Below are 16,625 nucleotides of genomic sequence, written 5' to 3' on the forward strand. Positions count from 1 at the left end.
TGATTTTACTTTATGAAAACATACAACTTAATATATATAAATTAATATATATTTTTGATTTTAATATTTTTATTGTGTGGTAACCGTTTTATAAAAGCAATAAGGTACTTGAGGCCGTGCTGTATCATGAATAAATCACGGCCGAAGGGGTTGCAGGCACTCCACTTCGTGTCGTGCCTAACAACGCCCTTCAGCCCTGATTTATTCATGATACAGCACGGCCTCTCGTACCTTATTGCTTAAATATATGTATATATATATATATATATATATATATATATAAATATAAATATAAATATATACTGCCCTCCAAAGGCAAAGTGCAGTAACTACGCCAACACTGAAACTGAGAAAAATGCCTTTAAAGTTTTTACGCCAACTAGTCAAACATGTTGACACTCTTGTTACTCTGAAACACTCTCGTTTCTCTGGGACAAAATTGAACCAGGAGACTTTGCCACAAGACAAAACAAAGTCATTTTAAGCCTTAACTCAATTTTGACCAAATGCGTAGTTACTGCGCTTTGCCTTTGGAGGGCTGTATATATTGTAAACTTTTTAAAGTTCTTGTCTTTCAAATCTCAGAATCTGGACAAAAAGCACTCTGGAAAATTCCAAAAAATAATTTATTACCATATAAATAACAGCAGATAGATGGCATTTGTAATAAATTAAACAATAAATAAGAAGGCGTATTGCTCAATAGCTTGACAATGGACTGTAGACTATTCGTGTGGCCGTTTACGATCCTGATCACCGGAACTGCTTTGCATCTTCAATATTAACCAAATTCCCCAATCTAGACTTGACAAACATCTACAGAATAAAAAATGAAAAAATTGTTCCATCATGGAAAACTAAAAAACTGCACCTAAACTATCGCCGACACCATATCAAATGATAATCTCATGATGTGAATTTCATATAAATCAAATAGTGAAAGACAGAGAGTGATATTAACCTCTCGCCATCAAGTGCAGTTTAGCTGCCAGACTGGTTTAGCTGCATTAAGCGTCACACTGGACGCTGCCCTGATTTCCACAAGAAGGTTGAGCTGCTCTATTATAACATCCTGGTCCCTTAGATCTTGGCATCCAGCATCTCCAGGAAGAGTTTGTGCATGGGGACGCGTCCATCCGTGTGCAGCCGGCTGAAGCAGCGCACGGCTCTGTGTGCCGTCTGACGCAGCAGCGGGAGCGTCATGAGCAGCCGTCCCGCGCGGTGAGGGTCAGACGGACGCTGGCTGCTCTCGTAGTCCTGCAGGGCCTCGTGGAGCCCGTCCTGGAAGCGCTGCACGGCCTCTGCACCCTCGACGTTCTCTGCGTCTGAAAGAAACCGTCGGCAAGGTCATACAAGGCTCTCGTTTGTCGGCCATCGTTAATGCTTAATGGACTCGCCAAGGTCCATTTGGTTCCGCTCTTTAGATTTTCTGTGTCAAGAGTAAAAACAATAGTTTCTCAGTGTTGAACGGCCTGCGGTCAGATGCGAGACGTGGCTAATGGTGTCCGTTTGGATGTATTGATCTGTGCTCTGAACTGCTCTATCCATATTGATTTTTTTTTTTTTTCTTGGCCAGTGAGTCTGAGATTAAAAATGGGAGCTAGCATGAAGTAGAACGGATTCTTGTCACACGAAAAAGATATGGATGGAATTGAAGCAATCCATGGAACTTAATTTGTTAACGCATAACCACTTCATATATATACACTAGTCAAAAGTTTTGACATTTGAATCTGAATTTGTTGCTGACAATCTTAAAAATCTTTTGATCAGAACACTTTGCTTCAGTGCTTTATATTAGTTACACTTTACCTTGTTACACGTTACATGCACTTACTATTATAATAACAATTGCATGCATGTAACCCTAAACCTAAACCTGAACAATATAGTAAGTACATGAAGTTAATTAATATTACTCAGTACTTGTATTGTAAATGTATAATTGCACTGTAACAAGGACGCCTTAAAATAAAGTGTAACCTTAGTTTTGTATAATAATGTTATTATAATTTAATATATAATATACTATTATTTTATTTTTTGTGATTCATAAATTTTCTGTAATAATATACATGATTGTATTATATTTTTTACTGATTATTAAGATTTAATAACTTAAGTGTTAATTTCAGAGGGTATATTAACAAATAATATTTTCTTTATTAACTGGTAATAAAATATTTTAATAATATAATATAATAATGTCTATCTATTTTTTGTGGTTTTCCGTAATATTATAATATTTTAGTAATGAGTTTTAATAATATTAATAATATATATTTATAATATAATATAATAATTTAATAATTTATTATTTAATGAATTTGTGGCTTTCTGTAATATAATATTTCAGTAACGAGTTAAAATAATAATAATAATAATACATTTATAATATAATATAATCATTTATTATGTAATACATTTGTGGTTTTCTGTAAAATAATATTTTATTAATGTGTATTATTATTAATATTATCTAACTAATTATTTATTTTTTATGAAATGTGTGGTTTTCTCTAATAATATATTTTAGTGATGAGTTTGAACAACAATAATATAATATTGATAAATAATATAAGGTGGTATAATATTATAATATTTTATATATTATATAATATAATATAATAATATAAAATGATTTTATTATTTAATAATAATTGTGGTTTTATGTAATAATATTTTAGTAATTAGTTTTAATAATAATAATAATAATAATAATAAAATTCATATAAATATAATATAACTAATTATTTAATACATTTGGTTTTCTGTAACAATATTTTAGTAATGAGTGTTAATGATATTAATAAATATAATACATAATATTATATGTATAATACAATATAATATTATATAACTAATTGTATAATTAATTTGTGGTTTATATATATATATATATATATATATATACACACAATATAATATAATATAATATAATATAATTATTATTTAATGAATTTGTGTAATATAATATTTTAGTAATTTAGTAATTATTGTATTATATATATATAATATAATAAAATATAATATAACTAATTATTTATTTTATGGTTTTCTGTAATAATATAATATTTTAGTTATATATGAGTTATAATAATAATAATAATAATAATAGTTTAATATAATATAATTATTTAATCAAATTTCTGTGATATAATATTTTAGTAATGTTTTATTAATAAAAATAAAAAAATAATAAAACATCTAATTATTTAATATATTTGTGGTTTTCTGTAATAATATAATATATTAGTAATAAGTTTTGATAATAATAACAATATAATATAATATAATTATTATTTAATAAATTTGTGGTTTTCTGTAATACAATATTTTAGTAATAAGTAATTTAGTAATTAATGTATTATATATATATATATATATATATATATATATATATATATATATATATATATATATATATATAGTGTATTATATTTATAATAATATAATAAAATATAACTCCTTATTTAATTGATGGTTTCCTGTAATATAATATTTTAGTAATGAGTTTTAATAATAATAATAATAATAATAATATATTCATAGTTTAATATAATATAATTATTTATTCTTTAATCAATTTGTGGTTTTCAGTGATATAATATTTTACTAATGATAATAATAATATAATAATATCATCAATTATTTTTGTTTTACTGATTATAAAGCTTAAACTTTTAAGCTTAAACAATTCAAAAGATGTAGTAATGAATAATATAAGGTGCTATATTAATTAATTAATATTTTATAATGTGTTTTTGTATATAGGCCTATAACATAATATAATATAATATAATATAATCGAAAAAATATTGTATTATTCATTACCTACACAATATTACAATATTATAATAAATTCTTTCATTAAATAATTAATGCAGTAATTCAAGTACATATATATGTATACCTGAGTTGGCCAGAGCCATGGCTTTGAGAGTGACCACCTCCTCCTGATTCAGGCCCATCTGCTGGTATTTGGAGGTCAGATGTCTCAGTGCCGTGTAGAGATCATGCAGTCCTGCGGCTCTGCTCTGACTCTCGTTCAGTCGCAGGTTCTCCGCGAAATGAAGCTCGTCGGCCGAACCCTGAGATCGCCAAACCACGTTCAACACCAGCGTCTCCATCCAGCCGCTTTGGAGCAACGCCATCTGATCCACCAGCGAGAGGCCAGTGAAACCTGCAAAACAAAACCAGCACATCACAGTTAAGTTCATTCAGCACATCCAGATGAAAAGTGAACAGTGTATTGAGTATAAGAGCATTGAATCAGCTGTGTACCTGGTATGTGTTTTGCCCAGCCGATCATAACCAGCAGCTCCCTGTTTAAAAGGTCACATAAGGTCAGCAGCGTTTTAAGGTCACTGTCAGGGGTCATGGGGTCCGGAGTGGCTCTCAGAGGAGCCGGTTCGGATACGAGGAGCTGAGAGATCGCTTTGTTTCCTGGAAAGGAAAAGATGATGCTTGTGGGTGCTTTATTGATAATGTTAAACCCTTAATCAGGTTAAATCCTCAAGCATTCATAATCCACTGATGACAGTTTCTAATGCTGGGCTTCGTGCTCATGTCCTCAGCTATTTTTGGTCATATTAAGCTTTGTGAAATAGTCTACAACTTGAATGAAATCTGTTAGCATGTACAGTATGTGGTGAGACTTACGAACTGGTTTGCTGGGATGAGCGTAAGGTGTTTTGGTGAAGAGAGAAAGCGCTGAATCCACTCTGCGCTTATACTTTTGTCGGCCTCCTCTCACGCGATCCATACGCACACCTGAACACACACACACGGAAAATTATAAGATAAATAAATATTACTGTGTTCTTACTGCTAAGTTATACATGTGTTCATTACTCTTGTCAAAACAGCTTTACTAAAAAATATCAACTGTGTCCAAATGTATGAAAGCCCATATCCACCACATAAGCAAAAAAAGAAAATCACTTTGGCAAGGCAGAAATAGGGCCTTTAAAAGTTATAATAACAACATACTGAGTCATAATTATTACTTTAAAAGTCAAAATTCTGACATAAAAACATAATTAGGAGATAAAAAGAAAATTATGACCTTAAGCCAAAATTTTATAAGCCACAATATGTTTTTACTTTTAACTCATAAATTAGTTTGTCATAATTTCCAAAACTTTTGCACTATAATTGTCAATTATGACTTTATGCTATAATTTCAATTTTTTATCTCATCATTTGGACTTTTTTTCACTTTATCTCATAATTTCAATTTCATTTTTAAATAGTTTGTCATAATTTTACCTATTTTTTTTTTAATTAGTTTGTCATAATTTCCACTTTTTATGTCATAATTAAGACTTTTGCACTATAATTTTCAGGCAATTATGAGTTTATGCTATAATTTCAACTTTTTATCTCATAATTTTGACTTTTTTCCTTTTTATCTCATAATTTCAATTTAATTTTTAAATAGTTTGTCATAACTTTACCTAATTTTTTTAATTAGTTTGTCAAAATGTCCACTTTTTATGTCATAATTAAGACTTTTGCACCATAATTGTGATTTTTGACTTAGTTTGTCAATTTTGACTTATGGCATAATTATGACTTTTTATGCAATAATTTCCACTTTTTATGTCATAATTAAGACTTTTTGTCATAATTTTGATTACTCTTATCTGATAATTACTACTTAGTACATCATAATTTCGACTTCTTGTTATTATTTCAACTTGTATGTCATGATTTCAACTTTTTATCTCGAAATTATGACTTAATAGTGCACCATAATTTAGATTTTTGACTTAGTATGTCAATTTCTTTTTATGGCATAATTATGACTTTTATGCTATAATTTAAACTTTTTATATCTCATAATTTTGACTTTATTTTGAAATGGTTTGTCATAATTTCCACTTTTTATGTCATAATTAAGATTTTTTTTTGTCATAATTTTGACACTCTTATCTGATAATTTTATTTTAACTTTTTGTTTCATACTTATGACTTAGTGCACCATAATTGTGATTTTAAAGTAATAATTTTGACTTAATATGTCAATTTTGACTTAGTACATCATATTTATTTTACTTTTTTAATAATAATTTCACCTTTTTAATCATAATTTTGACTTTTTTCCTCTTTTTTTTCTCATAATTTCAACTTAATTTCAAATGAGTTCGTCACAATTTTGCCTTTTTATGTTATAATTATGACCATAGTGTACCATAATTGAGATTTTCAAAGTAATAATTTTGACTTGGTATGTCAATTTCGACTTATGTCGTAATTATGAATTTTTATGCCATCATTTTTTATCTCATAATTTTGACTTTTGTCATAATTTCAACTTAATATTAAATTAGTTTGTCATAATTTTGACTTTTTATGTCATAATTAAGACCTTTCGTCAATTTTTGACATTCTTATCTGATAATTATAACAGTACAGTATATAACAGACAACCATTTTGACATTTTGAATTAATCTGTCATAATTGCAATTTTGACACTCTTATCTGATAGTTAATACTTAGTACATCACAATTTCGACTTTTAGCTATTATTTCAACTTGTATGTCATGATTTCAATTTTTTCATATTTTTGACTTTTAAAATCATAATTTCAATTTTTTTCTTATAATTTTGATTTTTATCTATTTTATTTCAGAATATCGACTTAATTTTGAATTAATCTGTCAAAATTTCAAATTTTATGTCATAATTGACACTCTTTTCTGATCATTATTACTTAGAACATCACAATTTCGATTTTTTGCTATTATTTCAACTTGTATGTCATGATGTCAACCTAATAATTTTGACTTTTGTCTATTTTATTTAATAATTTCAACCTAATTTTTTAAAATATTCTACATAATTATGACTTTTTGTCATCATTTTGACACTCTTATCTGATAATTATTACTCAGTATATCACAATTTCAACTTTTTTTATCTCATAATTTTGACTTGTATCTGGTTTATTTCATAATGTCAACTTAACTTTGAATTAGCCTTTCATAATTTCAACATTTTATGTTATGACCTTTATCTCTTTTTATCTCATAATCCCAACCTAATTTTGAATTAGTTTGTCATAATTTCATATAATAATAATAATAAATATTTTTAAAATTCAACATAATTATGACTTTCGGTCATCATTTTGACACTCTTATCTGATAATTATTACTTAGTGTGATATTCAATCAAAATATTATGCTGCTAATATCATTTGAATTTACTTAAAAATACGAAACAGAAGCTTTTTCATTAGTGGACTCAGTCTTTTTGGATCCTACTGTAGGCATTTACGGACGTAAGTTATTTTTAGCCGTGCAATGCAAACATCTAAAGATAAAATAAAGGTCAAACTGGAACATTGTTTCAGTTTTAGAAATCCTAAAGCATCTGTCTCAGGTTTCAGAAGTACTCACCCTCTCTCATCATGCCGGCACGCAGGCACTTCTGGAAACGACATGCTTGGCATGATTTCCTCCGTCTCTTAGTGATCTCACAGTCATTCACCACCGGACAGCTGTACTCAATGTTTCCTAAAACAACAACAAACCACACCATATTTACAATGGACATATATTTTACTTTTTTTCCTATTTGACCTGTTAACACTTTTTTTTATTCAGAGAAAAATAAAATAGCAAAGCGGGACAGTGGAAACAGCAATATGGATTCGAACGCATGTTGCCCCATTTGAGCAGCACAACTCGATGTATCAAAGCACATTTAACTTCAACAATTTATTTCTCTTCACACAGTTGTATACTGTAATACTGAGAGCTGTAGCTCCACTAAGTGAGATTTATCCATCATATTTGTTTAATCAAACATAAAGTCCATTAGTTCCACGCTTCACAAGCTGAGCTTTCACACAGAAATCCATAGGAGTCCAGACAGAGTTCAATTATTGATTTGCACCGCCTCATAATTTAATAATCATGGCAAGAGGTAGAAAGTTAGCGTTTTCCCAGAGGCGAGCGTATTGACGACAGTTCAACACTCATTAATGGCCAGAGATGAAAATCCTGGAATTTCCATGGTTAAGGCTGATCAATAGATTTGTCCAAAACACGACGCTGGACAAGACTGTGGTATTAGAGCATCCATTATGTGATTGAACACTTCATCAATATATTGATATGTTAACACACACTTGTGCTCTGTCTGCCCAAGGCCAAAGCCAATAAAAACCCTCCATCTGCTTCCATCAGAAGCCTTTACAAAGGTTTACAAAAAAATAAATTAGTTATTATTTAAAGACGCCCTATTTGACGAGATGCTTTGATTAAAACAGAAGCACACTGAGTATTCACACACAAATCAATGTCAGACAGACAGTTAACCTGTGTCATATTGATCATTGCATTCATTAACATAACTGCTGCTTTAAAAATGCACCATAAGCCTCTCTCTCACACACTTGAACACTAAGTCATTAATAAACAATATACAATTAAACATGGAGATCTACGTGTTTTTTTTTTTTTTTTTTTTTTTTGTTGTCTAAATAAGTACATTTATATTTGTATAATTAAAAAGATTGAAACATAGACATACACATACATCTAACAAACAATAAATTAATTAATTTATCTTTTTTATTCAACTTATTTAAGTTCATTCAAAGAACTTCCATTAAAAAGTTATATGAGTAATGTTCTGAGGCTGCAGTCCTTACCTTGAATGGTTCTTTTGAAGAAGGCCTTGCATGCCTCACACGACGCGACGCCGTAGTGATAGCCGGACGCGAAGTCTCCGCACACCAGACACAAGCGCTTGGGCCCGGGGTTCAGGGACGGGATGTAGTCGCAGCTGAGCAGGGACTCTGTGTGACCGACTGGGTGGAAGAGAGTCGGAGCGCTGCTGCTTGAAATGGAGCTGGAACTAACTGGAGAGTCCGGGTTGAGAGACGGGTTCCCGGAGAAAACACTGTACCCGCTGCTGTCTGAAGTACTGCCGGGGCTGAAGGGGGTCGCGCTGCTGTCCAAGCCGAACGAGGGGCTCAGCGGGTCGGCTTTGACCGGCGCATCGGTCGGGGACGGAGGGTCATCAGAGGTGGACGGATCCAAAAGACTGATATGAGGTGAAGCGAGTTTAAAAAGTGTTAGTTTGTCTTTTAACTACATTTATGGTGAATTATAAGAGGTCTATAGCTTTCATTAGTCTTATTTATCATGACTTTTTAACGGTTTGTAAATGTGAGGTAAATTCGTTTTTGGTACGACTACTGCCCTGTTAAGCAAATACAACATTTATAAAAAACTTTTTAAGATATTAATGAATTACTTTTTAGGGTTTTGAGTTATTAAGCCATGCATTATTACAGAAAGCTACCAATTTATTCAGTACAAATTTCTTTCTGCCACAAACTGCACAGCTTTAAAACATCATGCCAGTAAGCAGTTGAGATTAGAAACAGTATTTTTTTTTTAAAGAAGTTTAAAGAACTTCATAACATTGCATAGTGACTGTATTGGACATTTGTGATATATAATTAAAAGTAAAACATAATTTATATATTTCCACTGACATGCAGTGTTTAAACAGTCCTTTGTCATTATATTACACACTGCAAACGGTCCATTAAAATTGTAAACTGAAGCTTCATGACTGGTATTTTTAGTAAAATCAAAGAGTTACAAATGTTACAACTTGCACAAAAAGTTATTTTTGCTTTTTAAATTTATTTACTAATAAAGTGACATGTAACACATATGACAAGATAACACTTTCTACAAAGTTTAGGTATAAAAGTAATATATAAAAAAAGACATTTTGATTTATAACAGTAATAGATCTGCTTACTTGTGCTGGTTTAGAAACTGGAAGTTCTCACTCAGGCAAAACTCTTTCAGGTCCATAACTACTGTTCCCCAGGGATTGTGCGTGTGAAATGTCTGATGATGGGAGGGAGACAAGCGAAGGAGATGCAGGGAGGGAATGGAGCTGCATACTGAGCAGGAGCTGCAGAGCTGCAGGTTTATGTAAGTGATGCGCGGCGGTGGGCGGGACAGGCGTCTAATCCAGATGCATGCTGATTAAAACCCTATTGATGGGCTCTCATAACTGACAGGTCAAATCCTTAAAATCGACAATACAAGACGGCCAACACTTAAAAATAAAGGTTCTTTATTGGCATCAATGGCTCTGTGAAGAACCTTAAACATCCATGGAACCTTTCAAATGCAGAAAAGGTTCTTTATGGCTGAAAAAGGTGTTCTTCAAAATGGTTCTTTTCAGGAACTGTTTACTGAAAGATGGTTCTTCTATGAATCTATGGTATTAGTGCAAAAACACCCTTTTGGAACCTTTATTTTATCACTTGTTTTTATACAGCAACGTATTTATGGAATGCTTTCGAGTAGACTTCAGTACTTAATTTTTACATTTTTATTCCATTTGTCCCCCCATTTTAATCCATTTTCCACAGTGACGAGACCCTTTGTTGTATGTAAATAAATATAAAGACATTCTTATCTGCAGTTGGCTGCAAACACCAACAAACCACTCCCGCCACATCAAATCTGCTTCATTTCCTTGTTTCTGCCTCCATTGTTGACGCTCAAAACAGACTCTAATTTGAGCTCTCTATGCTGGAACTAGAGGATCTTGGCTAGTTTCAGACCAATCAAATGCTACCCGAATCATTGATTGGTATTTAGTCCACATCAGTGTACAGTCGTGGCCAAAAGTTTTGAGAATGACACAAATTTTAGTTTTCACAAAGTTTGCTGCTCAACTGCTTTTAGATCTTTGTTTCAGTTGTTTCTGTGATGTACTGAAATATAATTACAAGCGCTTCATACGTTTCAAAGGCTTTTATCGACAATTACATGACATTTATGCAAAGAGTCAGTATTTGCAGTGTTGGCCCTTCTTTTTCAGGACCTCTGCAATTCGACTGGGCATGCTCTCAATCAACTTCTGGGCCAAATCCTGACTGATAGCAACCCATTCTTTCATAATCACTTCTTGGAGTTTGTCAGAATTAGTGGGTTTTTGTTTGTCCACCCGCCTCTTGAGGATTGACCACAAGTTCTCAATGGGATTAAGATCTGGGGAGTTTCCAGGCCATGGACCCAAAATTTCAACGTTTTGTTCCCCGAGCCACTTAGTTATCACTTTTGCCTTATGGCACGGTGCTCCATCGTGCTGGAAAATGCATTGTTCTTCACCAAACTGTTGTTGGATTGTTGGAAGAAGTTGCTGTTGGAGGGTGTTTTGGTACCATTCTTTATTCATGGCTGTGTTTTTGGGCAAAATTGTGAGTGAGCCCACTCCCTTGGATGAGAAGCAACCCCACACATGAATGGTCTCAGGATGCTTTACTGTTGGCATGACACAGGACTGATGGTAGCGCTCACCTTTTCTTCTCCGGACAAGGCTTTTTCTAGATGCCCCAAACAATCGGAAAGAGGCTTCATCGGAGAATATGACTTTGCCCCAGTCCTCAGCAGTCCATTCGCCATACTTTTTGCAGAAGATCAACCTGTCCCTGATGTTTTTTTTGGAGAGAAGTGGCTTCTTTGCTGCCCTTCTTGACACCAGGCCATCTTCCAAAAGTCTTGGCCTCGCTGTGCGTGTAGATGCGCTCACACCTGCCTGCTGCCATTCCTGAGCAAGCTCTGCACTGGTGGCACTCCGATCCCGCAACTGAATCCTCTTTAGGAGACGATCCTGGTGCTTGCTGGACTTTCTTGGATGCCCGGAAGCCTTCTTAACAAGAATTGAACCTCTTTCCTTGAAGTTCTTGATGATCCTATAAATTGTTGATTTAGGTGCAATCGTAGTAGCCACAATATCCTTGCCTGTGAAGCCATTTTTATGCAACGCAATGATGGCTGCACGCGTTTCTTTGCAGGTCACCATGGTTAACAATGGAAGAACAATGATTTCAAGCATTACCCTCCTTTTAACATGTCAAGTCTGCCATTCTAACCCAATCAGCCTGACATAATGATCTCCAGCCTTGTGCTCGTCAACATTCTCACCTGAGTTAACAAGACGATTACTGAAATAATCTCAGCAGGTCGTTTAATGACAGCAATGAAATGCAGTGGAAAGTTTTTTCGGGATTAAGTTAATTTTCATGGCAAAGAAAGACTATGCAATTCATCTGATCACTCTTCATATCATTCTGGAGTATATGCAAATTGCTATTATACAAACTTAAGCAGCAACTTTTCTAATTTCCAATAGTTATGTAATTCTCAAAACTTTTGGCCACGACTGTACAGTTAAAGAATATTTTAATTTGAATGCTTATTCTAATTCAGCTACTACAGTAAACTATTCTAGTAGATTAGTAGAAGTACTGCATGTTAACTGGTTTTTGAGAGAGGCAATTAGTAACACTTTGCAATAAGGTCTAATTTGTTAATATTAGTTAAAACATTGGCTAACGTAAACTAACAATACAGTGCATTTTCTACACCTTTTATTATTTTATTACAATTAATAAATTACAATATTGCAATTAATTAATTAATATAAAACATTAATTGTTCAAGTTAGGTCACAGTGCATTAACTAATGTTAAAATATACAACTTTTGATCTAAATGTGTATTATTATACACAAAATTATATACACAAAGATTAATAATTATTGCAGAAGTATTGTTTATTGTTAGTTCATGTAATCGTATTTTATTATTGAGATAGTATTTTAGTTTTTATTAATATTTCAGTAATTTTGTTGTATTTTTGTAAGTTTATTAGCTTTTTTTAAATAGTTTGCATTAATTTTTTATTTTATTAATTACATTTTATTTCATTAATTTGTAAGTATCATTAAATGTCAAAATTAACATTTACAAAGATTAATAATTACTGTAGAAGTATTGTTTATTGTTAGTTTATGTAATCTTATTTTATTGAGATTGTAGTTATTATTTTAATAAGTAATTTTGTTGTGTTTTTGTGATTTTTATTAGCTTTTTAGCTATGTAGTTTTTATTCATTTTATTTTATTAATTACATTTTTATGTATTATTAACTTTTTATGTATTATTAAATGTCGAAATTCACATTTTCAAAGATTAATAAGTACTGCAAAATTATTGTTTATTGTTAGTTCATGTAATCTTATTTGATTATTGAGATGGTATCATAGTTTTAATATTAAAATATTCATATTTTATTTCAAGTAATTGTGTGTTTATGTGATTTTATTAGCTTTTTAAATGTCTATGTAGTTTTCAGTCATTTTTATTGTATTTATTCATTTGATTTTATTTAATACATTTTTATGTATTATTAACATATAAATTAACATTTGCAAAGATTAATAATTACTGTAGAAGTATTGTTTATTGTAAAGTTTATTGTTAAGTAATTTCATTGTGTTTTTGTGATTTTTTTTATTCGCTTTTTTAAATATGTCTAAAATGTAGTTTCCATTTTTTTTGTTTTTTTTTATTAATTTTAATTTAATTTAATTTAATTAATTTGTATGTATTATTAAATTAACATTTGCAAAGATTAATAATTACTGTAGAAGTGTTGTTTATTGTTAATGTAATTTTTTATTTATTATTGAGTTTTATAGTTTTATTAATATTTTAATAAGTAAAGTTGTTTTAAATTTAATTACCTTTTTAAATGTCTATGTAGTTTATTCATTTTTATTTGTATTTTATTTATTTTAATTCTATTTTATTAATTTTTTATGTCTTGTTAAAAGTCAAAATTAACATTTGCAAAGATTAATAAACACTAGAACTAACTAAAAACTAGAAGTTTTATTTCAATTTTAATCAAATATTTTAATATGTGATTTAGTTGTGATTTGTGATTTTATTAGGTTTTTAAAATATGTCTATGTAGTTTTTATTAATTTTTATATCAGTTTTAGTTTTTAATTTTAGTGCATCTAGGTAAACTATATGAAAATGAGAAAAGCAACTACATGAAATTAAGTATGTTTTATTTTATTTTAGTTTATTTTATAAAATGTTTTTAGTTTAAGTTAACTATAATAAGTAAAATGTAAAATGTTACTAGAAAATTGCACTGGTTTATTCTAATCTGTTGCAGTTTGTTAAAGCTGAATTTCAATAGTGATCCAAATGAATGCATCTGACACTGTCTACACATGTTTATTTCTGGTACCGGTCAGATTTGGATCACGGCTGTGGATGTTCAGTCAGTAGGTCAGGATTTGTGCAGATGCAGGATAACATGTGATGCAGCCATGATGCCTGAAAACTGCTGAGGCTCAATATTCAGCTGCACAGTTTGTACTCCAGTGACCTATATGACAATCATAACCATGTCTGTCTCACACACGGTGATGCAATCATGCTTATGTCTGCATAACCTTATTACATGCAGTACCTCATTATTAAGAGATACATTTTCTAGTGTCATGTACAGTATAAATATACAAAGAATATTATCAGCACAATTTCAGTGAAAAGTTGACAGGTTGAACTCCACAAGTTTGTGTCCAACCTGACAGCCATTTTATGCTTCAGTGGAAGAACAACATCTGAGTGTCTGTCCATAGAGTCACATGATCAATGTCACCAATTTGATTAGTGACCTAGAAATAGTGCAGCAATGTTTATTATTCATTGTAATCTTTTTAGAAAGATGCCTCTTTCTTTGTTTTGTTTGTTTTTAATATATTTATTAAAAATTAGTAAATAAAATCTTAGACTCTGCTGTCCAAAAGCAATATTTGGAGCCCTCTTTTGATTATTAAATATATAAATATAAATGATCCATCCTGCAATCCAGGGCAATGTATACCTAATCATTCATCTGGGTTTCCTTGTATATTTGCAAGATCATAGTTGACTAAAACAAACAAACAATCAAACATAAATAAATAAACACACTTATAGATTTATTATAACAACTAATAAAAAAGCACAAAATGACTAACATTTTAAAATAAAAATAAAAACGTGTTATTAGAAATAAAATAAACTTTAACTGAAATAAAATAAAATATTTAAAAAACAAAATTTCTAAATTACTAAAATAACTAAAACTGGAATAAAAATGAATAAAAACTTTATAGATATATATATAAAAAATACTAATAAAAATGACAAAAGCACAAACTTACAAAAATGTTAAAATAAAAAAAATGCAAACATGCATTTTTACAAATAAATTAAACTTTATCTGGAATAAAATAAAATATTTAAAAAATTCAAATTTTTATTTAGTTTGAAGTTAATGTACTAAAATAACTAAAATTGGAATAAAAATGAATAAAATCTGTAGATATATTAAAAAAATTATAATAAAAATGACAAACACAAAATAAAAATAACTTGCATTATTAGAAATAAATAAATAATAAAAAAAATATAAACATTTCTCATTTTTATTTAATTTAAATTGATGTACTAAAAATGAATAAAATGAATAAAAACTATATATATATATATATATATATATATATATATATATATATATATAAACAACTAATAAAAATAACAAAAGCACAAAATGACTAAAACTTTAAAATTAAAAACCTTGCATTATTAGAAATAAACTTTAACTGAAATAAAATAAAATATTTAAAATAAATAGTGCAGAGCATAAATAAGTACACCCCCTCTAAAACTTAACAAATTCAGCAATTACTCTTTACTTAGAAGACATGTTAGGGTTCTATGGAGATATAATGTTCCAACAAGCCTGCTTGATCAATTACCAAAGAAGAATGTCAAAATTATTCAGGAAAATTAGATTTTCTTATCAAAGTGATAAAATAATGTGTTACAGAAATAAGTAGACCCTCCTGAAAATTACTAAATATATATATATGTATATATTAGGTTTAAGGCAATTTTTGATCAACAGTAAATATATTGAGCCAAAACCTTTAAAGAAAAGTAATTTCCTGACAATTAAAAGTGTTATATAGCCTACTGAATCCTACTCTGACTTCATGCTGACAACAATAAAAACCACTTGGGAGAGAACTGCCAAGTGACTTATTTCTTAGCATAAAAGTGGTACAAGAGGAATACTAAATTATTGTTTTAAGTGTGAAAATATAACAAAAGTAACACCGACATTCAAAAACAATGGAATTGTGACAAGGCTCCTGAAATAATCAGGCCTTCACTTTAAGTTTTCATTTAGTGATAAGTGAATTTTTGCTAGAAAAAGAGCTGGAGAAGTGTCTCAGAGCAGGCAAAAGCTATGAAAAGAGTAATACTTTATCTCACAGAGTTCGACACAGCCTGCAGAAGTGACATGCGTGTTTGTTGTCTCCACTGGAATTACCTACTGTAGTCACAGCACAATATCTCACTTAACCTTTTCTAAGGCCCATATTTACAAAATATAGACTTCTAGGAATTCATACTCTGGTCATAAGATACCAAGTCAATCATTTTGGATCCAAAAGCATCCAAAATGTTATGGTGTTGCTAGAGGAGGAGTACAGTGAGAAATGCCAAGTTCCCACAGTGACTTTTATTGGACTTTTAAAGGGATGTGTGATTGCTGAAGGTGTGAGGGAGTTGTGCTTTATCAATGCACAAATGAAAATCCTTCAGTGGACATGTATTTCACCCAGTATTAACACTCTTGAGCAGCTGTAAAGGATTCTGTAGAGACGAGCTGAGCAACACTCCCCGTTAAAGAGCAGGGCATTTAAGGAGGTCAT

At 30.4% G+C, this 16,625-nt stretch overlaps 1 protein-coding gene across 1 annotated transcript; it reads right to left on the reverse strand.

Moving 5' to 3' along the window:
• Positions 1-612: 612 nt before the first annotated feature.
• LOC141345430 (estrogen-related receptor gamma-like) lies at positions 613-9,879 on the reverse strand. The gene is made up of 7 exons (XM_073850283.1): positions 9,795-9,879; positions 8,668-9,062; positions 7,409-7,525; positions 4,663-4,773; positions 4,285-4,446; positions 3,914-4,183; positions 613-1,325 (listed from the first exon to the last, which is right to left on the reverse strand). The coding sequence occupies exons 1-7, from the start codon at positions 9,848-9,850 to the stop codon at positions 1,081-1,083; spliced, it is 1,356 nt and encodes a 451-aa protein (XP_073706384.1). The 5' UTR covers positions 9,851-9,879; the 3' UTR covers positions 613-1,080.
• Between the last annotated feature and the right edge of the window lie 6,746 nt (positions 9,880-16,625).

The sequence above is a fragment of the Garra rufa genome, chromosome 11 (genome assembly GCF_049309525.1).
Source record: "Garra rufa chromosome 11, GarRuf1.0, whole genome shotgun sequence".
Lineage (NCBI taxonomy): Eukaryota > Metazoa > Chordata > Actinopteri > Cypriniformes > Cyprinidae > Garra > Garra rufa.

What these genes read in the sequence shown, in the direction of transcription:
- LOC141345430 (XM_073850283.1), bottom strand. Translation starts at nt 9,850, where the DNA reads ATGGACCTGAAAGAGTTTTGCCTGAGTGAGAACTTCCAGTTTCTAAAC. An exon ending in CAGTTTCTAAACCAGCACAA is followed by an intron (nt 9,063 to 9,794) that starts GTAAGCAGATCT and finishes ACCTCATATCAG; the next exon opens with TCTTTTGGATCCGTCCACCT. An exon ending in TCATCCCAGCAAACCAGTTC is followed by an intron (nt 4,447 to 4,662) that starts GTAAGTCTCACC and finishes TTTCCTTTCCAG; the next exon opens with GAAACAAAGCGATCTCTCAG.